The 23,566-nt window shown below is 32.5% G+C and overlaps 2 protein-coding genes across 54 annotated transcripts in view; one reads left to right on the forward strand and one right to left on the reverse strand.

The window, feature by feature from the left end:
- LOC145291925 (tensin-3-like) overlaps nucleotides 1-11,587 on the forward strand; it is a 1,436,242-nt gene extending 1,424,655 nt beyond the window's left edge. For all 50 annotated transcript variants that reach the window (XM_080137783.1, XM_080137795.1, XM_080137791.1 and 47 more), the window contains 4 exons: nucleotides 2,363-2,531; nucleotides 3,083-3,151; nucleotides 4,745-4,786; nucleotides 8,311-11,587. In XM_080137783.1, coding sequence (XP_079993909.1) covers nucleotides 2,363-2,531; nucleotides 3,083-3,151; nucleotides 4,745-4,786; nucleotides 8,311-8,455 — 425 coding nt within the window. In that variant the 3' untranslated portion in view covers nucleotides 8,456-11,587. The remainder of the gene's footprint in view (nucleotides 1-2,362; nucleotides 2,532-3,082; nucleotides 3,152-4,744; nucleotides 4,787-8,310) is intronic.
- LOC145291928 (kinesin-like protein KIF9) overlaps nucleotides 5,515-23,566 on the reverse strand; it is a 223,834-nt gene continuing 205,782 nt past the window's right edge. For 2 of the 4 annotated variants that reach the window (XM_080137840.1, XM_080137838.1), the window contains 2 exons: nucleotides 17,231-17,286; nucleotides 5,515-8,468 (listed from right to left, as the gene is read on the reverse strand). In XM_080137840.1, coding sequence (XP_079993966.1) covers nucleotides 17,239-17,286 — 48 coding nt within the window. In that variant the 3' untranslated portion in view covers nucleotides 5,515-8,468; nucleotides 17,231-17,238. Of the gene's footprint in view, nucleotides 8,469-14,844; nucleotides 14,876-15,896; nucleotides 15,965-17,230; nucleotides 17,287-23,566 lie in introns of all 4 variants that reach the window. The other 2 variants (XR_013869494.1, XM_080137839.1) reach the window with 2 other exon arrangements.

Below are 23,566 nucleotides of genomic sequence, written 5' to 3' on the forward strand. Positions count from 1 at the left end.
TTATTCACAAGAGTCATTGCTACATTTGGGTCTGAGAGTCTTTACTTGTAGTCTTTGGCAATTATTAAAAATGCAGTCATGTAAAATACCAAAATTAACTTTATAAATCCTATTTAAAAAAAAACATAATTACAAAATCAAATTCACCAGAAATCAAGTAATAATCAGTTTTAGTTGTGCTAAAAACATTCAAGTTGAGAACAGTAGTCCAAATAATTTAAATCTAAAATACCAATCATCATCTCCAAAATTCAGAAACATTGTATAACTTTTAAGTAAATTAAATAATCAGATCTTTATATCATTAAGTTTTAATAATATAAACATTTGATTTAATTTCTTAAATAAGTTATACAAGTGACTGTCTGTGTAGGTTGAAGGTTCAAGCCTCCGTGAGTGAAGCATACTAAGAATCACTTTACCCGGTCATGGTTAATGGAATGAGTGAAAGCTACTCTTGTTGATTAAATAAAAGGTTTTGTTTGAAATTCTATACTGATTCCTGAGTCTGACAACATTGAACTTAAAGGTCAGAAGGTTATATTGGCCAAAATATTGTGAGAATAAGTTCTAAGATGAGAACAGTAATTCAAAGAATACAAATACAAAAATCATATTTGAAATAAATACAACTTTTTGCTTTTATGTTGAAATTTTTAAATGTTTTTGAATTTAATCATTTAATAGATTTGATGAAAAAAAACAATTTTTAATGAATTTAAATTTTATTTGGCCAACAAAAAAAGTAATGTGTGCAGTCAACAAAACAGATAATACACTAATTCACTAATAAAAAAAATAAAAATAAAAAAAAAAGATAATCCCTGGGAGAATAGTGCGACTGCTTCATTTAATGCATTAATGAAAACTTTAGACTAAGTATAAAATAAAAATTACTGTGAATCTAACTTCTACTAGCCATTTTGAATTAGAGCACCAGACAAAGAAAAAGAAAAAAACTCACAATCAAACAAACAATTAAACTGTATTAAATAAAAGGTTCTGTTTGAAATTCTATACTGATTGCTGAGTTCGATACGTTGAACCTAAAGAAGGTCAGAGGTTATATTGGCCAAAATGTTGTGAGACTAAGATGAAAAAAGTAATTCGAAGAATCCAAACAAAAATCATGCTATTTTAGATAAGTGCAACTTTTTTGCTTGTATGTTGTTCAAATTTTAAAATGTTTTGGAATTTAATTTTTTAATAGATTTGATTAAAAACGACTTCAAATGAATTTTATTGGTCAACAATCTATATACTAATAGGATAGCATGTGTCACGCTTACATCCGAGTGACTGTCGTTTAATTCTTATGGACTTCCATTTCTTGTAATAAATAATTTTACCAAGAATTTTTCATAAGTTTTGGTTTCGGTTTTGATTATAGCTGATGGCACTCAATTATTTTTTTTTTATAAATAATTTTACCAAGAATTTTTCATAAGTTTTGGTTTCGGTTTTGATTATAGCTGATGGCACTCAATCATTTTTTTTTTTTTTTTTTTTTTATAAATAATTTTACCAAGAATTCATAAGTTTTGGTTGGTTTCAGTTTCGATTATAGCTGAAGGAACTCCAGTTATATATATATATACATATATTTTTTCATAAGTTTTGGTTTCGATTTTGATTCAAACTGATGCACCTAAATCATATGGATATATTTTTATATTTTTGAAATCGCAAATTCATGATATATAAAAATCAATAGAACATTAATTCTATAATAATACAGACAAAATCTGCAAGAATTAAAATATCATATTTAAGTGTATTTTATGACCTGGCTATGCCAGACGTCCCTGCTAGCTTAGATGAATACTCTTGCAGTTTTAACATTGGCCTTCGGGACAAGATCAAAGTGTAGTATCTGTTCTTCAGATGCTGCACTTCTATTTCTTGTTCTCTTTCGGTGGAGGAGAAATCCTTCACGACTGAGACAATTTTTATTTTTGTACCTTTTCTCCACGTTAAAAAACGACCCTGGTGTCTAACTCTGTCCGTGGGGAGGCATAGTAAATAGGTACAATATCAGTGTTCCATTTACAGAATGCCCTTGCAGAATTTCCACAGGCCCCGCTAGTTTTTAATTAATTTTAGTGATGAACAATTTTTAATGACTTTGAATTTTACTGGTCAACAATTTTTAATGAATTTGAATTTTACTGGTCAACAATTTTTAATGAATTTGAATTTTACTGGTCAACAATTTTTAATGAATTTGAATTTTACTGGTCAACAATTTTTAATGAATTTGAATTTTACTGGTCAACAATAAACATCAGAATTTTGGGAAGACATTTGCAATTCTTATTGTTTGTTTCTGTTTTAATTTAATTTACTTTTTGAATTTTTTCAGCCTGCAATGTACTTTATCTAAACACTGTGGATACGGAATCATTGACTGGACCCCAGGCCGTGGCGAAAGCTGCCAAGGTGACCTTCTCAATGGATCCCACACCAAAAACTACAGTTGTCCATTTCAAAGTTTCATCACAAGGAATTACATTGACTGACAACAACAGGAAGTAAGCGTTTAGTCATTTCAAAAATTTTTTGCATTCACTATTTTGACGCGAAGACAAAACACTCAATTTGTCCATAGCATATGAACAGTTTAGTGGGCACATTCTGTCCAGATTGGCATATTAAAAAAAAATCCTGCTAAAAATGATAGCCTGAGATTGGTTCAGTGTTTATTTGAAGCATAATTTCATTGTCTTTATGATATATATATATATATTTTCAACTCAATTTTCATGGGTGTGGGCCATAACTATAATATTTGGGCATTAACACCCCAAATCACTAACTTGGCTATTTTGATTAAAATGATCACATCATCACATGAGGGTTGTTGAGGATTTACTGGAAATATAATTTTGTTTTCTTGCGAAAAATCAAGCTTGAGGCTTCTCAACCACCCTTATCTAATTTATTTAATGTACTTATTTCATAAATCTGGCAACATTAATGAAATTATTTTATATATTAGTTCCAAGAACAAATAAAATGTAAATATTATGTTTTGGTGAGGCATTCCCTTCAGAGATTTTTTTTTCTTTTCAATCTCTTGCAGACTCTTCTTCCGACGCCATTATCCTGTTACAGCAGTTACTTATTGTGGTATTGACCCTGAAGACAGGAGGTAAGGCAGCACTTATCTATTATATAAAGAGCAGTTGTGTGTTAGTGTGTATCCAGCTAAAAGTTTAAAAAAAAAAAAAAAAAAAAAAAAACGCCTACAAAGTTTATATATTTTTGATTGGAATTGCCCTGGATGAATAATATCTAAAAGAAATTCTTTGTAGGTCAACTGGTCTAGGTTTCATCAGAGGTGTGTGTTAGGGTGAGGGGGAAATGGATGTGGCAAAAGGGAGAAATATAGACACTGGTTGAGAGGTGTAAAAATTTTAATATAAAGATGTTGCATGCACTTTATGATCTTTTTTTTATGGCCAGATAGTCTTGCTAGGTTGTTATAAAGGAAAAATGGATTTTTTTTTTTTTTTTTTTTTTTTTTTATAGAACTTGCTCCACAGATTTTTCTTTATTTTTTTTTAAATTTTTAATTTTAATAATAATTCTGGATGAGAACCAAAATATCAGATTACTTTGAAGTAATATTTATCTGCATTCAGACAACCTGGCATGAGGATAATTTTCCCTACAATTGATGTTGCCTATAGCTGGTGACTCCACCAGACTAGATGGATTCTTGTCCTAGAATCCAGTAAAACCAAGAGATTATAAAACGATATTAAAACATGTTTAATTGTTTATCGATTGTGGAGAGCAAAATAAATATTAACTTCTTTACTAACTCAACATTTGAGGCATAAGAGAACTTACAATTTCAATATTCTATTTATCTCATATAGAGATCAGGTCCTGGATATGACTTTAAACTATATCCAGTGATGAGGTACCGGCTTGCGGGCTTTGGGGAGTGTGGACCCACCCTTTAATTGTCATTGTTCCGGAGTGGTAGTATCTGTAAACTATGGGTTTGAAAACAACAAATATATTCTTTTAAAAAATTTTTCTTCAAACTCTTTGGATTCAGCATTAAATAACCTGAAAAGGGTTGATATGCTGTAAAACAAAAACAACCAACCATATAGAGATCAAGTGTTATCCCGAAATAAAAATGGAGTGAAATTTAATTTAATTGTCCACTTGATTGTTCGAATAAGTTTAGTCTTCATATTGCTGTTTACAATGTTTTAAAATATGAAATGCTAAAAACAAGTGCTCGTCCAAGCTCTGGTCCCCCCTCGCCAATCTTTCACAATAAACACCCGTCTAGCTAAAACCACTGTCAGTAATTTCCCCCACTCATTATCTGTGCCTAAATCAAAACGTAGATTCCATGAACAAAGCTTCTTTCTTAGAAGTGCACGCCTGTGGAATTCTCTTTCGTTTGCCTGTTTCCCACCTGACTTCAACTTGGACGTCTTCAAGTCCAACAGACAAATTCCTGAGTAATCGCCCCCTTAAGTAAGACACTTTATCAAATCTCCAATACCAACTATTACTACGACATTATCCCATTGATTATTGTACACACAATAACTTATCCCCGAGTGGCTTCCAGGCCTTAGTGGCGAGCCCCCATGTAAAAAAAAAACATACAGAAAATCTAGAAAATTATGTAAATTTAAATCTGTTTTGTCAAAATTATCTAACAAAATTAAATATTTTTTTATTTTATTTATTTATTTATTTATTTTTTTCTCAGGTGGGTAAAGACGAATGTGCCTGGAGCACCAACGGAAGCCAAGTAAGCCATTTTGGAACTTTAATTTTTTTTTTTTTTTTTCTAACAAATAGAATTGTCCATAGATGGTTAAAAATAATTCCTTCAACAGAAAAATTTTGCGCCACTTTTCTATATCTCTTATAAAAACTGTGCAAAATTTATACTTATTTATTTATAACTCTTCTTTTTTTTTATCTTATAAAGATTAATATCAACATGTACTACTAAACTTTGTGTATAGAATCCTTGTTTCAATTTCAATCAAAGTTCATTACATAGATTTTGATTCCAGAAAAATGTTTAAAATTTATATTTTCAGCTTAAGAAAAAAATTTAATTTAGATAATCTTAGTTAATTGATATCTACTAACTAATAATGACAACAGCATATTCTAATCATTATTTTGATCTCGAGTATATATCTGACGCAGTTAATCAACCGAGAACCACGTCAGTCTATATGAACGCATATAAGATATCAACGGATACACACTCGAGAGTAAAAACAATGAAAGGAATATGCTGTTGTCCTAGCCCTACTAATGAGGATGGATCAAATATAATATAAATCTGAAATATTTGAATTTTCAAATAGGAGTTTGTATCTGTATTATGCCTCTTAAAACACGTTTAAAATACTGAAAAAAAAAAAAAAATTAAATGTTGCAATAAAAAAAAAATTTTATACTGAAAACAAAAACAAAATTTTAAATGCTGCAAAAAACAAAAAAAAAACGCAAAAAAAAATCGGAGAATATTTATTTAATGTTTAATACTTATTGGTTAAAATTTCACAAAAATCAGTTTTCAACGGAAAAATTTATCACACTTCTGTTATCATCACTTATTTAAATCAAGAATATTTTTTTGAAATGGAGTAGAGAGAAGTCATAAATACGGTTATTTGTATGCCTAATTTTCATAACTATTTTTTTTTTAAACAGTTCGTAATAAATTAATGTTTCGTAGTTCTTCATCAGAGAAATCAAGATCTGTTTAATATTTTAAAAATCCTTTTTTTTTCTTGATTGCTGTTGTTAATTCTGCAAGATGTTTTTTGAGTGATGTCAGAAACGTGGTTTTTAGTCAAGAAGGCCCACTTTTATTTAAATGAAGACTACAACATTTCTTGAAATGCTATGTATATATTGTAGAGAGAAAAGTCATAAATCTAGTTATTTGTATGCCTAATTTGCATAAATATTTTTCAAATAATCTATAATTAATGTTTAGTGTTATTCATTTGTAATTTTGTCTTATTTTCATATATATATATATATTACACACATATACATGGAATAATCATGCTAACACACTGCTTCCAATTAGATCATTGAAGTTAAGCATCGTTGAGCCTGATCATTAGTAAAATGAGTGACCATTTGAGAATACTACTGCTGTATCTGCTCTCTGCTTAACTCAGCATTATTCCCAGTTGTCCTGGACTGGAATCCAACAGTGCCAACTCAGGAGGAGTGTGGTTGGTAATTGTGCAACCCTTGTTTCACTATTACATGTGCAGGCACTTCTGTTTTATATATTCTCATATGGTTTGCATGGTATTAGGTGTAAGTAGTACTACTGTCAACAAGATTGTTTTTGTTTTTTTTACCTGAATAGCTGCGTATACTACATGTAATGATTTTATAAGTCTATCTTAGATGTGATGCAGCATTTGTACTCGTAACTAGGATATTAGGTGTCTTTTTTACGAGGGGGGGAGTCTATTTTGTATGTTTATATGTATGCAATGTAGCAGTGATTTAATAAAAATTAAAAAAAAAAAAAAAAAGATAAATTTCCAAAAGAATTTCAATGTAAAAACTATTAGTTTTTTAATTTGCAACAGATATTTGTATTAAAGAAATGTAGCGAAATGGTTGCATCCCTCGGCCTGTTTTAATGGTGTTTTAATGGTGTTTTAATGGTGTGTGTGCTCCGACGAACTACATGCTCTTGTACCCCCTCAACATAAATACCCCCTGACAAACCCAACAAGCAGCAAAATCCCACCCCTACAAAGTAAAGATCCCCAGATGCCAGAAAGCCTTCTACTCTAATAGTTTCTCCCCTAGAACTGCTAGACTTTGGAATTCCCTTCCGGGTTCCTCCTACCCCAACTGTACTGACATGCAGAAGTTCAAGTGTAATGTCAACGTTTTGCTGCTCAACTCCTTACATATAGTAATCCTGCAAATTATGTCCCAGATAGTAACCCCCTACATCAAAATGCCACTGTGCCTTGTTTGGGGTGAAAAAGCAAAATAGCTGTTAAAGAGTCAAAATTGAAAACAAAACGGTTGACCTTGACAGGGTAAGTTGACTAAAACATTACTCTGGCTGTTACTTTTGCACATGTGCAAAATTAAACAATCATCACTCAAAGTTGCTTAATTTTTAACTTTCGTCGTGAGCTCAGATAGTAACGATGCTGGAGACATAAATAATGACTAATGATGGAGCATTAAACATTCCTAGCAGATATTATCAATTTTTTTTTTTTTTATAACTTTTGAAACTAACTATTAGGTGGGTGTTATATATATAAATGTTTTTATATTTATAGTTGAACGTCAAAAACGACACTATTTTTGCACCAACCTAATATGTATCAGATATGTGCCAGGCGACCTGTGTGCACGCATGGTCTCCCCTCTCTAAATTTTTGGTTTACAGAAAATTTAAATCTGAGGAATAAATTTGGATTTGCTTTTTAGCCAATAAAAATAGCTACTAAAGGGTTAAAAAAAAAAAAAAAAAAAAAAATCCATTGACCTTGACAGGATTAAGTTGACAAAACCTATTACTTCTGCACAAATATACAATTATAGGTCGAGCAACATTGTTTTTTGCAATTTTTGTATACGCATGGATTTAGATGCTAAGGAATAAGGCTGCAGAGTTGTCTTGATTTTGATTTTAGCTGATGACACTTTTTTTTAACTTTTGAAATCACTATTATATATTGGGTACAATATAATAATTGATGGAGTATCGTTTCTATAATAAATACGAAACTTGTATCATTAAATTATCATATTTAATCATAATTTATGACCGAACTGCGAGTATATATTAGTGATCGGACGATTACGATACAATTACAACAATAGTTGTTACTTTTTCCCAATTATCATAAAAACATGTGTGAGATGATCCATGATTTTTACTATTAAATCAATATTTTCTAATTACTCGCAGCAGTGGAAGAATTTGTTTGAAAAAAAAATCAATAAAAAAACTAAAGGAATCGTTTTTGGCATCGTAAAATAGGCACAAATTTTTCCGATTTCAATATGCCCAAAAGTTTGAATTTTTCCAATTCCTGATTACAATTAATTGTGTATATATATATATATATATATATATATATATATATATACACACACACGTGTGTGTGTGCATGCAATAGTCTGTGATGATAAATTAAATGAAAGTCAAGGAACTCTTGGGAAACGTCAGACAGAGCTATTCTTCAGAAATGTACGATTGAAAATGTCTATAATTTTTCTTTTTAATTTTTATTTTACTTCTTTTTTTTTCAGAATATTTGGATTTATTGCGCGAAAACAAGGAGGAGTATCCGACAACGCGTGTCACCTGTTTGCTGAACTGGATCCAGAACAACCTGCCTTCGCCATTGTCAACTTTGTCACCAAGGTCATGGTTGGACAAAACAAAATCAAATGAATTTCTGCCAAATCTAGATGAAGAAGAAAAAAAAAAGTATATATATTATAAACAAACAAATAAAAAAAAAAAACGCAAAACAAAATTGGGAATTAAAAAAAATAAATAAAACACTTTTTCGAATGGTTGCAGGAATATTTAAACAAATGGAAATTTTTTTTTTTTTTTATCTTAATATGCAGGTCCAAATCGGTTCCCAACCCAAAGCCTTTATCATAATTGATGACCTGCGAGTTCAGAAATGTCTACCTTCAAAAGCTACAAAGACCCCTCCCTCAAAAAATAAGCATCTGTTTATACACGTGTGTATATATATATATATGCATGCATCTACACACATAACAATATACATGCTTCTGATTTTATGTGTGTTGCATGTGTGTGCATATATATAGGGCATTTAATGTTATATTATATCTGTGTGTACTTTACAACTACACAGATTGATGGCAACCCTCTCTTTCACACACGTACACGTGAGAAAAGCAACAATTAGTAAAAATAAAAAATAACTATAAATATTTGTGCATACACACACACACACATTCATGCATGTTTGTTAATTGTGTATAAAAAAAATAATCCTTATACAAAATCAGCTCTGCCTACTTTGTATGTAAACCTCAATTGTACTATATAAAAAAATATAACACGAACTTAAAAAAAAAAAAAAATGACTGCTGCTGCTGCTCAAACATAAGAAGGTTCTCTTTAATGGCCTTTCTCTTTTTTTTTTTTTTTATCAGCTTGAAATTCTTTCAAGTATCGGCTGATTTATTACTGCCTGTGGGTACTGGACTCTGTTGGCAGGTGGACATGAAAGTTATCCCTAACCCACTATTGACCAGGCAATACACATGTGGATACCTGACTACATCTATTACTTACTGCTCCTCTGGGGACAAAACTCACTGCTTATAGAGATTCTATTTTTCAACCTGCCGTGGGAATAGTCTTAGTTGAAAAACGTCCCCAAAGAAAGACAGTCGATACAGTTTTGTTATATTTTTCTGTTTGTCAATGTTTATGGACTTTGTTATTTAGTTTCTGAATTTTTTGAAAGAAAAAAAAAAAAAATGAATTTTTTTTTTCTATTTTTTTTTTTTTCTACAATATTATTATTTATGTGTTTTATTTTTTAGTCAGTCCTGTAACAAAGTCGTTTTTGTTTTAAAGACGAAAAAAAAAGTTGAACGGAAACCCACACACCAAGTTGCAAGAATCAAATACTATTTCCTCATTCTTTAAAAGAAAAAGAAATGACTGACGTTTTAATTTGTTCTTAAAAGAATTTTTCTTTTTTTTAATCCACAAAGGCATTTTACAAAAAATAGAATAAAAGAATTTCTGATCCATAGAAACGTTTAATAGTGGAGTTATTATATATATATATATTTTTTTTTGTACAAGTCGAGTTAATCTAATTAAAAAAAATAGAAATATAAAAAAATACAAGAAAATCAGTATTATGTATATACCCGTCACAGAACAGAAATGCTATATTTCAAAAATCATGTAAATTGATCAAGTAGTTTTATTTTTTAACAAATAAAATTTTAGAAGGAAGCAAAACATTGTTTTGATCCGCCATATTTAATAAGGAGAGACAACTCAATTCGAACTACTGAGATCAAAAGCAGCTCTGTAATGGCTATAAGTTACTATTAATATTGTAAAAAGATTTCTATTTGATCAATTTACTTGATATTTGGAATGTAATATTTCCATTCGATGACAGGTACGTACATTATAACCATTTTTCTGTATTTTTTATTTTTATTTTTTAAATAGGTTGAACTCTGAACTTATATATTTTTTATTATTGACAGCTTTGTCATTTGTTCGACAGTAGGCGTGTCACAAACCCTTCCTTAATGATGCATGATTTCATAACGGTGCTGTTGCATCGTCTGCTGCACACACACACACAAAAGGTATAGATGCCCTGTCAGTTGATATATCATATTATTCTCACCCAGTCCACGAAATCCCGTTTAGGATTTGCATTTATTTGTTGTTAATAAGCTGTATTATCTAAATAAATTATTAACATTTATAAAAAAGAAATAAAAACTTTTTTATCATTCGTTTTTTTTTTTTTTTCTGCATTTTTTTTCTTACCTACAAACTCATTTTTAAAAATATCGCCCTCCCCTTTCACCAGTTCATAAAGGCATCTCTGAAATTTTTTTTTTTTAAATGTATATCTAATTATCCTTAAGTGGCTTTTAGATCTTGATTAGTTTTAAAAAAAAGTGTTGATTTTGCATATTTACTGATCCAAGCAACTTCTGGTTTTGAAACTCGTTGGAAGTAAATAGTACTACTTAATCTAAAATCCCCAACGAAAATATACGCCCACACATAAGAATATATATATTTACAGAATTTTTTTTTTTTTTTTTGAATAAATGTTTCTTTGCAAGAATAATTTTTAGCTGGAAATTTAATACTTATTTAAATAGAATAAATTTTAAAAAATGAACAAATTTTACTTTAATGAAAAAAAAAAAAAAAAATTTTTCACCTATAATAAATGTAAAAAGAAATGTTCATTATGATTAAACTTCAGAATAAACATTAATCCAGTAGATGATATTGGGTTTTAGATTAAGTAAAAAAATGTTATATCTTGAGGTCTTCCAATAAATTTCAAAACAGGAAGTTGCTTGGAGCAATAAATGTATAAGATCATCAAAAAATTATATATATAAACACAATTAAGTCTTGTAAATTATAATTTACAAGACTTAAACAGGATATCTAAAAAGGTTTCAAAGAATGCATTCTTTTCACCTTAATATATTTCTTTTTGAGTATCCTGTTGAACAATAAATCATGTAAAATATAATTTACAGTCCTTAATGGTGTTCTTCTATGACAAGCTCTATGTTCTATTTTGGTTGTATTGAGCTTTTTTTAATTTGGTTGGGATTACTATATTAATATTTATATTCGCTTTAAGTTTACAGAAACTTTTGGCTTGTAAACTTAATTTTTACTTCTAGATTTTTGATAAATATATATTTATTTATTTTACTTGAGATGCAATATGAAACATGACAGACAGAGCTTCTTTTACGCATACATGGTCACATCTAAAGCAAAAATAAAAATGTTATGACTGCTTTTTTTTTTTTTTTTTTTTTTTTTGCTGATGCTTTTTTAGTGATATCATTTTCAGCGTTATATAAACGTACATATTGCTACATCCTGCTTGGAATGCTATTAGAAATTGTTTTTTGATACTTACATTTTGTCCGATTATAAAAACAAGTAATTTAATGATTAATTTTAATTATACAAAATAATTGCTTTATATTTTTTTTGTTTCTTAGTTTTAACTGAAGAGTTTTTAGAATTTCAGACATTATCAGGAAATCGAAAGAATGGGGAGGAAGTCTTACTTCTTCCATTTTAGATTTGTTAGTAGTTGAGAATAACATACAAAGAATTAGAAAGTTATATTTGGAAAATGGTGAGCAGATTGGTATTTTTATCAGTTTTCCTTGAAAAAAATATTTACATGAAGATTTTTTTTTTCCTTAAATCATCTTTTGAAAAAAAAAAAAAAAAAGAAAAAAATAAAAAAAAAAAAATAATAATTACTCTATATTTTTATGTATTTAATTTTCTTTCTGATTCCAGTTTTTTTTTTTTTTTTTTTTTAAATAAATTTAGGCTTTTCTTTCTTCAAACAATTCATGCAGTCCAGTGATCCTATCCCGCCTCTTTCTCCTTTATTTTAGTTTAATTTGGCAATTCTTAATTGATGGTACAATCGTTACCAGTGAGTCTTCCCCCATCCCAAACTCATTTTGCGGGATTACTGATGTCAGGTCTTTTAGCCCTAACCCTTCTCTTCCAACAAATTGGCCAGAAGATGCTGATAATTTGTCTTAAGGTACCAATGTCAGTTTCAATTTTGGTGTTACATCCGTTAGGAGACGCCACCTCCTCCAGGTATGTGTGTATATGTAATGTTTGAGGTTAGTTGGTTACAGCTAACCCACCTTACTTAATGTGTCCAAACGGCTGAGAGGGGAGGCGTATATGGGTGTGGCTCTGATGGTATTCACACCAAGTGGAAAATATACTTTACTATAAATAAAATTGTGTTATACAATAAAAAATATTAAAATGTTTTTTATTTTAATGTTTTTTTTTTGTTTTAATTATTTCTATCAACAAAAAAACAAATTATTTGGATTATTATTTTATCAACAACCTTTATTATTTGCATTTTTCGGCCTACTTTTCTCCTCTTGAGTGTTAGTTTTACGTTTGAGTTGATGTAAATTCCAACTTTATCTGATGTATCTTGTCAAACTTGGGAATCTACACTTTTTTCTTAACGGAACTCTTTTTTTTTTTTTTTTTTTTCAATCCATGTGATTAGCACACTCTCGTTCTGGCAGCCATGACTAGGTAGAAGTGGATAGAGTATTTGGTAAAATTCAGTTGTAAAGTTACTCTTCTGGAGGTTGAAGGTTCAATCCTCAGTGTGGGTGAAACGAAAAATACAATTGCAACTTGCTTGGGACTTCTACTCAGTTATGCATGACGGGACGAGAGCATACTATCACTCTGGATTAAATAAAGAGTTTTGTTCAAACTTCTTTGATCCCTGAGATTGAATAGATACTTCTGAAAAAGGTTGGAGGTTACATCACACTCAAGATGAGAACTATAGATCAAATATGAATAATCAATCCTTATCTCCAAAATTCAAAAACCAGAATGACGTATTTCATATATACATATTTAATTCTTACCAAATTCTTCACTTGTACAGAAATTTCAACAGGATATTGAAAAAAAAAAAAAGTTAGATTTCCTTAATCCATGAAGTTTCAAAGAATGTGTTCTTTTCATTTTTTTTTTTTTTTTTTTTTTTTTAGTAGCCAATTGAACAATAAATTCTTGTAAATTATAATTTAGCCTTTGTGTTCTAGGACAAGCTCTATTTCCTATTTTGGTTGTATTGAGCTTTTTTATTTCGTTGGGATTACTATATTAATATTTATGTTCGCTTCAAGTTTACAGAAACTTTTGGCTTGTAAACTCAATTTTTATTTCTTGATTTTTATATATATTTATTTTATTCGAGATGCAATATGAAACATGACAGACAGAGCCTCTTTTACACATGTATGGTCATATCTAAAATGCTAGGGCTGTGACAACGGCATATTCTTTTCGTTTTGACTCTTGAGTATATATCCAAGTCACTTGAGAGCCAAAACAAAAGAATATGCTGTTGTCCTAGCCCTAGTTATGACTACTCATCAAATGAGACAAATGGCATGGAGGGGGTATGATGGTATTTTAGTGATTATCAAGTAATATAGAATATGCTCTGCTGAACTTATAGTATTTATGCCCTCTCTTGACATAAATATCCCCTACAAGCAACAAAATCCCACTCCTTCACTGTTGAAGTCCCTAGACGCTAGAAAGCCTCTTACTCTAATAGTTGCTTGGATTTTTTTTTTTTTTTTTTTTGCTACTTGATTTATGGAAACGTGGAAATAATACTTGAAAGGCTATCATTACAACAAAAACAATTACCACACTAATTCCCCCCCAAAAGAGGAGCTAATGCCTTGGAGGATGTTAAAGGTATGTGCATTAATGAATTCATAACACTTGTGGTTCCTTGATGTACATCCTTCCGACTATACACCTGAAGAAGGTCAAAGGTTACATCAACTGAAACGTGAAAAATCACACTGAAGATGAGAATAGTAGTCTGACAAATCTATATAATATGAATAATCAATCCTCATCTCAAAAATGAAGAAACTTGAATGACGTTGTGTTAGATATATGCTCCCTCTCCGCAACATACATCCTCCCGACAAGCGACAAAATCCCACCCATACACTTCTATGATTACTTTTACTTAGTTTCTTCGATATGTTTTTGGCTAGTATTTTATAATGTAAGTTTGCTTGATGTATGGAAAGCTGGAGGTAATGCCCGGAAGGATATCATTACAACAAAAATACTGCACTCGTTCCCCCCTCTTAAAAAGAGGAGATAATGCCAGGGAGGATGGTAAAGGAATATGCTCTGGTGAACTCGTAGCACTTGTGCCCCCTGGACGTGCATACTAATAACTAAAATCCCCTTCACTGTTGAGATCCCTAGATGCCAAAAAGCCTTCTTCTCATGGACTGCTAGACTTTGGAATTTCCTCCCTGTTCCATGCTTCTCAACATGCAAAAGTTTAAATGTAATGTGAACAGACATCTTGCGGTTGAACTCCCTACGTAGTCCCCCGCATACATGATCCTAACTAGTAGCTCCTTATGTCCAACTAGAAATACGCTGTGAATTGAAGGTCAGTCTTGCTAATATGTGGATATAAGAAAATGTCGACTTACCACAATTTGTCGGGGCACGTTGAGAAATATTCTGGGGAAAAATAGTAAACAAATGATGAGAAATTGATTTAGCGACAAACATGTTTCCACCTTGATCAAGAGAGAAAGGAGTAGATTTTGAGTAAAACTTGTTATAGGAGTGATCACATGACTGAAATCAATGTCATGTGAGTTAGGGCTCCATGTATTAGAAAAGGCGACCCCCCAAACAAGGTTTTTTTGTCTTGGAGGATAAACAAAAAAATATTTTTCAGCTTTTGAATATTTATTTTTATCAAAATAAATTTGTATTCTTTGAATTTTATTTTAGCTTAAGATAAATGTCATTTATGGCTTTTAAAGTGTTGCTATAGACGGCAGTGTCATCAGCATAAATGTCTATGAATGATCTTAGGATGTGATTTGGGAGATCATTGATGTAGATCAGGGATAGAGGATCCATGAGGGACTCCAGCATTAATACTGTGAGCTTCTGATTTCTGCCCATCAACCACTACTTTTATGAACCTATCAGAGAAATGATTTCATAATTGAGAAGATATTTCCAGCTATACTGTAGCTGGAGATCTTGTGGAGTAGACCTTTATACCATAACCCTATCAAAGGCCCCCGATATGTCAAGAGTATTTGCCCTAGAATGGAAGCCTCCATTGAAGGAAACCAGAATGTTTTTTATATGTATATATATATCTTTTTACTTATACAAAAATAACAGGATTTATTTCCATTTACAACAATATGTAAAATGGAATGAGCCATTACCTTAAGTGATCCAATTTACCAAATTTTCACTATTAATGATTATTACGATATTGTCCCATAGACTAGTGTACACTCATTAACCCTTATCCCCGAGTAGCCTCCGGGTCTTGATAAGTGGTGACTTCTTTGTAAAAAAAAAATAAATAAATAAAATAAGGTCTCCAAAGTTTTTGAGGGGTGGGGCACATATTGCTGACTTTTTAGAGCTACATGGGCCAAAATATTTATTAAAAAAAAAAATAAATAAATAAAATAAAATTAAAAAAAAAAAAACTGGACACGTTTTATACCATTTTGTTCATTAGCTTTGCTTTTTATTGAAACTGGTTCTCCAAAACCTCATTCTTTTAATCATTTTCTGAAAAAAAAAAAAGAAAAACTAGCACACATTTCCATATTAAAAAATTTTTTTCCCCAAATATTTTTCCATTTTATATAAGAGTTTCGTGAGCTGGATTAAAGACTTTACCAGGTCAGATCTGGTCTGTGGGTCATAACTTAGAGAACGCCAGACTTAAGATACTAATAAAATCTATTTTCATGAAAAATTTTAATTGTTTGCGTGGTAAAACGTATTCCTAAGTAATCATGTTGACACATAAGTTCCCTTTAGATCATTAAAGTTAAGCAAAGTTGAGCCTGGCCAGCACAAAATGGGTGACCATTTGGAAGTACTCGGTACTGTATTTCTTCTATGCTAATTGGGATATAATGCTGACTGGAGACCATTTGTGATTTTGTTTTCCCCATGAACTTCCACTTTTGGTGGAAGCAAGAATGCCGATTGCTTGGCGAATACAACAAAAACTGGTATTACAAGTTATTGTGTAAAGTTTGCATCGAGAGGGTTAAAATGCCAGAGAATCCTTACGTTTATAGAATAATGCTCAATAACAAATAGAGCAGTTTATTGGTTAATTTTTTTTTTTTTTATATACCAAAATTATTTGGCCACATATTTGCAAAAAGTCGAAAATGTTAATTTTATTCCTATAAATGCTTAACACAAATACAAAAAAAAAAAACACAAAAAAAAACTTATTACTGATTATTCCGTTATTAAAAATATTTACAGACAAAATCTACTCATCAGGTAATTTTTTAAGTAATTTTAAATCTTGTGAAAAAAAAAAAGAAAAGTTTTAAAGTTTAGAAGTCATAAAATTCAAAAGAAATCTGTGATGCTTGTCCAGAATTCTCCTTATATTTTAAAAAAAAAAAAAGAAAAAAGGAAAAGAAAAACCTGTATGGCGGAAAGAAAATATATTCCAAAAATCATAAATTGAAATAGATTTATTTTAAGCAAATTTTAAAATGTCTGTTAAAAATGGTTTTCTAAAATGTCATGAGTTTGAATTATTTAGAGTTATTGCTATTTTGTTTTCAACAGTGCATAGTAATATCATCAATTTTTTATCATAAAATTTGATTCTTTCTTTTAAAAATAAAACTACTTAATTTTCAGTGTACAATATTTTCTTTGCATTATCAGTACACACATGATATAGATTTTTTTTTTTTTTTTTTTTTAATATATGGGGAATTCTGGAGAAACACTAAATTTTTATGGATAATAATTTTACAATTCTTTAAACCCAAACAATAAAAAAATGATTGACATTACCGTTTCGTTTATTGGTTCTTCAGACCAGTTTTGGAGATTGCATTTCTATACACCTGCTGCAAAATCAAAGAAATTTGTTTCAATGATTATACAATATTGAAATAAATACATTTCCAAAGAAATTCTTATAAAAACCATTCCAACATTTTATGCAGCTTTCAACAAATTCAGTTGTAGGTTGGATCTCCAAAGTTTTCGAATGGGGGTGGGGGTGCATATTGCTGACATTTTAGAGCTATGCAGACCAAAATTAAAAGAAATAATTTGACCAAGAAACTGAGTAAGTATAAAACATGCTTAACAGTCCATTTATTTCCAAAATCTGAATCAGTGCAGAAATTTCAGTTAAAAAAATTATCATTCAGAAATCCTTTTTAACTATCTGCGGTCTCTACGAAATTACTCAGCCAATTTCTCGTCTAAACATTTGAAATTTTACATAAAGAGTATGCAGAGATACAAGCTTTTTAATCGGTTTGGATCGAAAATTTGAGCTGCCAAGGGGTCAAAGTTCAAAAGATTTTACCTTTGCAGTGTCTAGCAAACTACTCAGCCAATTTTGGGTCTAAACATTTGAAATTTATACATAACGAGTATTCAGATAGGCGGCAAACATTTTAATCAGTTTTGGGGCGAAAATTTGGCTGCCAAAAGTAAAAGTTGAAAGAGTTGACCTTTGCAGATTCTACCAAATTCCTCCGCCAATTTTGGGTCTAAAGACTTGAAATTTTAGATGTAGGTAACTTGGACATGGGTAAAACTTTTTATTTTGATTTGAGACAAAGGGTCAAAATTGGGGTCAAAGTTAAAAACAATTGACCTCGGCAGTTTCTATGAAATTACTCAGACAAATTTTGGTCGAAACATTTGAAATCTTACATAAAATGTATTCACACGTAGGGCAAGTTATGAACTGTACATAGGGCTGAGCAAAGCCGGGCTGAACTGCTAGTTTAATATAATTTAGTTAATTCAGAAGCATTAAATTGGTGCATTTATGCAAGGAGGAGGAAGAACAGGCTTATCACAAATCGACTATTGCAAATTAGCTTTATTAAGCACCAACATTTTTTTCTTAAAAAGAGAAACTGGTCTCGGATGCGATGTACAGGCACAGATATTAAGTGAAAAATGAAGGTTGACAGCAGAGAGTTAAAATGAAGATGACACAGCATACACGAGGACAATTTGTTTTTTTATATAAACTGGTGCTCAAAAATCTCATTTTTTACAATCTTTCTCTGATTAAAAAAAAAATACCACACAACAGTGTAGTGGGTTTTCTTTTTTAACACATTTCCATTTAAAAAAAAACACACACACATTTCCATTTTAAAAAAATTTCTTACATTAAATGTCTACGAATGATTTTAAGATGTGATTTGGGAGATCATTGATGTAGATCAGGAAGAGAGTTGGGCCCAGGTTGGACCCCTGAACAACTCCAGCATCATTACTGTGAGCTTCTGATTTCTGCTCATCAACCACTACTCTTATAGACCTATCAGAGAGAATAATTGAGAATATATTTCCAGCTCTACCGAAGCTGAAGATCTTGTTGAGTAGACCTTTATGCCAAGCCCTATCAAAGGCCAAGAAACAAAACCTCCATCAAGAGATTCACTAATCCTATGAGATATAACTGTAAGCACATCTGCTGTAGATCTACCAGAACGGAAACCATACTGCATCTCACCAAGGAGGTTATTTTTGTTGAGGTGGCCAGCTACTTCTCTATTTAACATGAACTCCAGCAACTTACTCATGATGCACAAGAGACTGATTGGTCTATACTGAGAGGGAGAACACTGATCACCCGAATTTTTAAATATGGGGCATACTATTGAAGTTTTCCAGGAAGCATTTCTCCTTAAAACAACATTTAAACAGCTTTGAAAGTAAGAGAGTTCTGGTTGAAGCTTTTTCAGCACTATAATTGGAATGCCATCAGGGCCAGTTGCTTTACTGGAATCAAAGTTTTTGATTAGCTTGGCAACATCTTACACAGATATTTGTATGTCACATAGCATATTTTCAGACAATCCTAATTGCATAGGGTAGAATGAGTTGCAAATAGTTTGGCTTTGCCCGATGCTGATGAGATTGACGATGGTTGAGGTAGAGCACACACTTCTGTTCATGACCATTTGTGAATCACCAAAACTGGTGGGAACCAAGCTACTGCTCAGCTAGTTTGAATTTGATGGACTGAGCATACAACTCTCTCTTTTACAGTGGTTGCTGGCAGTCCTGAAGGCGGCTTTAGTCTCAGAACATCTATTACGTTCAAAGCAATGGAAAAAGTGATTTCTGTGCGCAATAGCAGCAGCATATTCTGGAGAGAACCACAAGCTGGTTGTTTGGTTTTTGCTGGAATGTTTTGGAGTGTATGAAGCGGTCTATACCTACAGTTAACTATCCCATCAGGTATGATACTATAGAGGACACTTCTTTTTAAACATGGAACACAAAGGTAGATCTGATATAAATGTATGGAAGCTATCGCAGTCAGCCATAAAGTATTGATATACTGTACAATGGACAGGTACATTTTGTTTTTATCTTAACTGAGACAACCGAGTGGTCGGGAGATCCGAGTGGAGACAGAATGGAGGATGAACATAGCTCAGGGTAAGTTGTGAGAAAAAGGTCTGGGAGACTTGCATACTGACCGTCAGTGTCAGCCACATGGATGGGTCCATGATCAATCTGAGTTAGGCCATAAGCAATGGAGAAATTGTAATAGAACCTTCCCTCATCTTGTTTGAATCGGTTAACCATTACGTATTTATTTGAAATTATTTCAAGTGAGGAAGTAAATAGCAAATCAGACAACCCATGCCATCCAAAATTAATTTGGAAAGAAATCCCCCACTCTGAATCAACAGTAGGTATTTTTTTCTTTAGGTCATCAGAAAGGATAATCTCTGACATATTTCTATTATTTTATATAAATCAAGCCATAATCCTACTGAACCTTATGCCTAGAATCCTTATTTAGTAGAAAGTGGACCTTGGGTCTACTTTCGGCATCCTTGCTTCTTTTATTTTGTCCTTTAGTCCTCACATTCCATGAGCAATGTTACTGACAAAGGAAGGAGTATTGCTGTTTTCTGGATCGGAATTTATCCATCTAACAGTTATTGTTAGCTAGTTTTTAATCTTGAAGTAATGCTTTTTTTAGCTCCTAACAAGTGGCTTCACGCCTTGTTTCCATTAAAATAAATCCAATATTGATCATTATCCATTACATGATTTTGATTCTACAAAATGTCTTAAATTTAAGGCTTAAGCTTAAGAGGTCTTAAGATGAAACTGAAATTCAGAGAATCTTGATTAATTGGCGTCTAATGACTATGGATCAAATTTTAATTTTCAAATAAGAAATTGCATTCTTCATCATGCTCCTCAAAATCTTTTCAAATAATTCAAACTGAAATTGGGTGAATATTTACTAGTAGGGTTACCTGGCGTTGTCTGGAGTTAAAGTGCAACCTATTTCTATTTAAACTTTTATCTGTCTACCTCTCCCTATCTTTCTCTTCTGCTTAGCCCATTCCTCTCTAATTGAACACACATAACTCTTCTTTAGAATTGGTGAATCGCTCAACGGGAGTTCCATTTCTAAAACAATAGCTCTTGACATATAAAAGGCTTTTAATAGCGTACAATTATTAAATCCTTTCTCCCTTTAGGCTTAGAAGAGTAGTCGTTGATGGGCAGAAATCAAACACTATCCAGGGCCCAACTCTCTTCCTGATCTTCATCAATGATCTTCCAAATCACGTTCTTAGAATTGTCATTTGTAGATGACACCACAATCTATGGCAACACTTCAAAGACCAGCAATAACCAAGATCTTTCTGATTCTCTCTCTTCCGATATTGAGAATGTAGTGCAATGGGGAAAAGGGTGGATGGTTAATTTTAAAGCATCGAAAAGCAAGCGTCTCTCTTTTCATCATAATCGCTCTGACCCCCCATCACGCCCCAATTGAAATAAATGGCTCTCATCTCGGGGAAGCACCATGTCTTGACAAGCTTCTGGAATTAACCTTCACTCCTGATCTAAAATGAAATACATACATCAAATCTGTTGCCAATATCACTGGAAAAATGGTTGGATCATTCAACCGCTCCAGCAGATATCTCACTGCCGATGCAATCCTCTAACGTTCCCTATCCTGCCTTGATAGAGTTCAAAACTGGCTTCAAAATCTAGTGGGTGATGCCCGTTTCTCTTCCCTGCAACCTCTTTTCCACAGAAGAGATGTTGCGAGCCTGTCTCTGCTCTATTATTATTATGGCAAGTGCTCATCTGAGCTCAAACCTATGGTCCCTTCTTTTGCCAAACTTTCACAAAAACACCCAACTAGCTACAACTACTATATACGATTTCCCCCCACTTTCTAACTGTGCTTAAATCTAAATGCAAATTCCATGAACAAAGCTTCTTTTCTAGAACTGCTCACCTGTGAAACACTGTTCCACTGGCCTGTTTCCTCATTAAATACAGCACACTAGCCTTCAAATCCAATGTAAACAAGTTTTCGTTGAGCCGTCCCCATAAATAATCAAATTCTACCCAATTTACACCATTAACAATTACTACACTACCACCTTACATTCATTAAACCTTTATCCTCGAGTAGCCTTTGAGCCTTGATAAGTACTAACTCCAAAGTAATATATATACATATATATATATATATATATATATCAGGGTGACCCAAAAAACCGGGCCCCGTGTACACTTTATGTGATATCTCCATTATTTATTCACTGATTGCCCTTATTTTACAGGACATGGCAGAATCAACGACTGTGAGTACACCAAGACCTCAGTGAGAGCTGGGACAAAGAATACACGGTGTTAAATTTTACTACAAGACAGGCTTGTTTAAGAAAACCCTGGACAGTTTCATGCGTCAGTTCGAATGTGAAAAGGCTCTATCCAAAAGCAGAATTCAGAACTGGGTGGACCACTTCGAGAAGTATAGGACCTTGGAGAAGCTCAACGCTGCCAGAGAGAACCATCCAAGCCACTCGGGATGTCCCAAGAAGCGAACAGCCGAGCTGGTCGAAAGAGTGAGAGAGTCTCTCCAGCAGAGTCCGAAACGCTCTGTGGGTAAGTGAAGTCAGTCCCTCAGTATGTCCCGTGAGACTTGCAGGAGAGTGCTGGTGAACGATATCAGGGCATACCCATACAGAATACAGACGCTGCAGACCCTTACAGCCTCAGACAAGAAGCAGAGGAGGGCTATGGCAGTCAAGATGCTTAAGAAGATCAAGGAGACACCAAGTTTCCTTAACCTCCTTTGGACCTCAGATGAAGCTCACTAACATCTTGATGGAAAGGCGAACTCCAAGACAAATGTCTTCTGGGGGTCCTCCAGACCCAATGAAGTAGCCACCAAGCCCCTGCACTCTCCTAAGTGCATGATGTGGGCTGCAATCTCGGCCAGAGGCATCATCGGACCAATCTTCATTGAAGAATCTGGTGCAACAGTGACAGTCACCAAGGAGCGGTATGTGGAGGTCCTCAAAACCTTCAAGAGTGAGCTCTAGACCATCTACCCGTCACTCATGAGCAAGTTCTGGTTCCAGCAGGACGGAGCAAGTTCTCACACCTCAAACCTGTCCCGAGATTGGCTGAAAGAGAACTTCGGAGGCTGATTTTGAGTGGGCACCCCATGGCCCGGACATAAGCCCCCGCCCAGATTTTTTTCTTTGGGGCTATCTTAAGGGCAGAATCATGCAGGGAAATCCAGAACCATCACGGAACTGAAGGAAGCCATCAGGGAGGAGATGGGAGCCATTACCAATTCGGTCTGTAAGAACGTCATGGACAACTTTGTGTTGCGCCTTAAGAAACACACGGAGCTAAATGGAGGCCATCTAGAACATATGCTGTAGAACGGAGAAAAAAAGGCCAAAGACCCTAGTGTTTTGATGTGATGTTTTGAATATAATAAACTAGTTATGACCAAAGTTTCATTTCATTCGGACAAAACACTAAGAAACGGGGCTTAATTAGAGTTGGGGTCCGGTCTTTTTGGGTCACCCTGTGTGGGTGTGTGTATACATACATATATATATATATATATATATATATATATAAATAAATTGTTTTCCTTTTCAATAGTAGATAATAACACTCACATAAAAACTCTCCACCCTGATAAATCTGGTTCAGTTGACTCTCGGACTAAATATTTTGTTTCTAAATTTTACATATTATTCATCCAGGACAACGCCGATCAAAACACTAACTTTGTAGGAGTTAGTTTTTGTATTTTTTTAGTTTTAGCTTGAAATACAAACACACAGACAACTA

The sequence above is a fragment of the Euprymna scolopes genome, chromosome 13 (assembly GCF_053919585.1).
Source record: "Euprymna scolopes isolate OS-2025 chromosome 13, ASM5391958v1, whole genome shotgun sequence".
NCBI classification, from domain to species: domain Eukaryota; kingdom Metazoa; phylum Mollusca; class Cephalopoda; order Sepiida; family Sepiolidae; genus Euprymna; species Euprymna scolopes.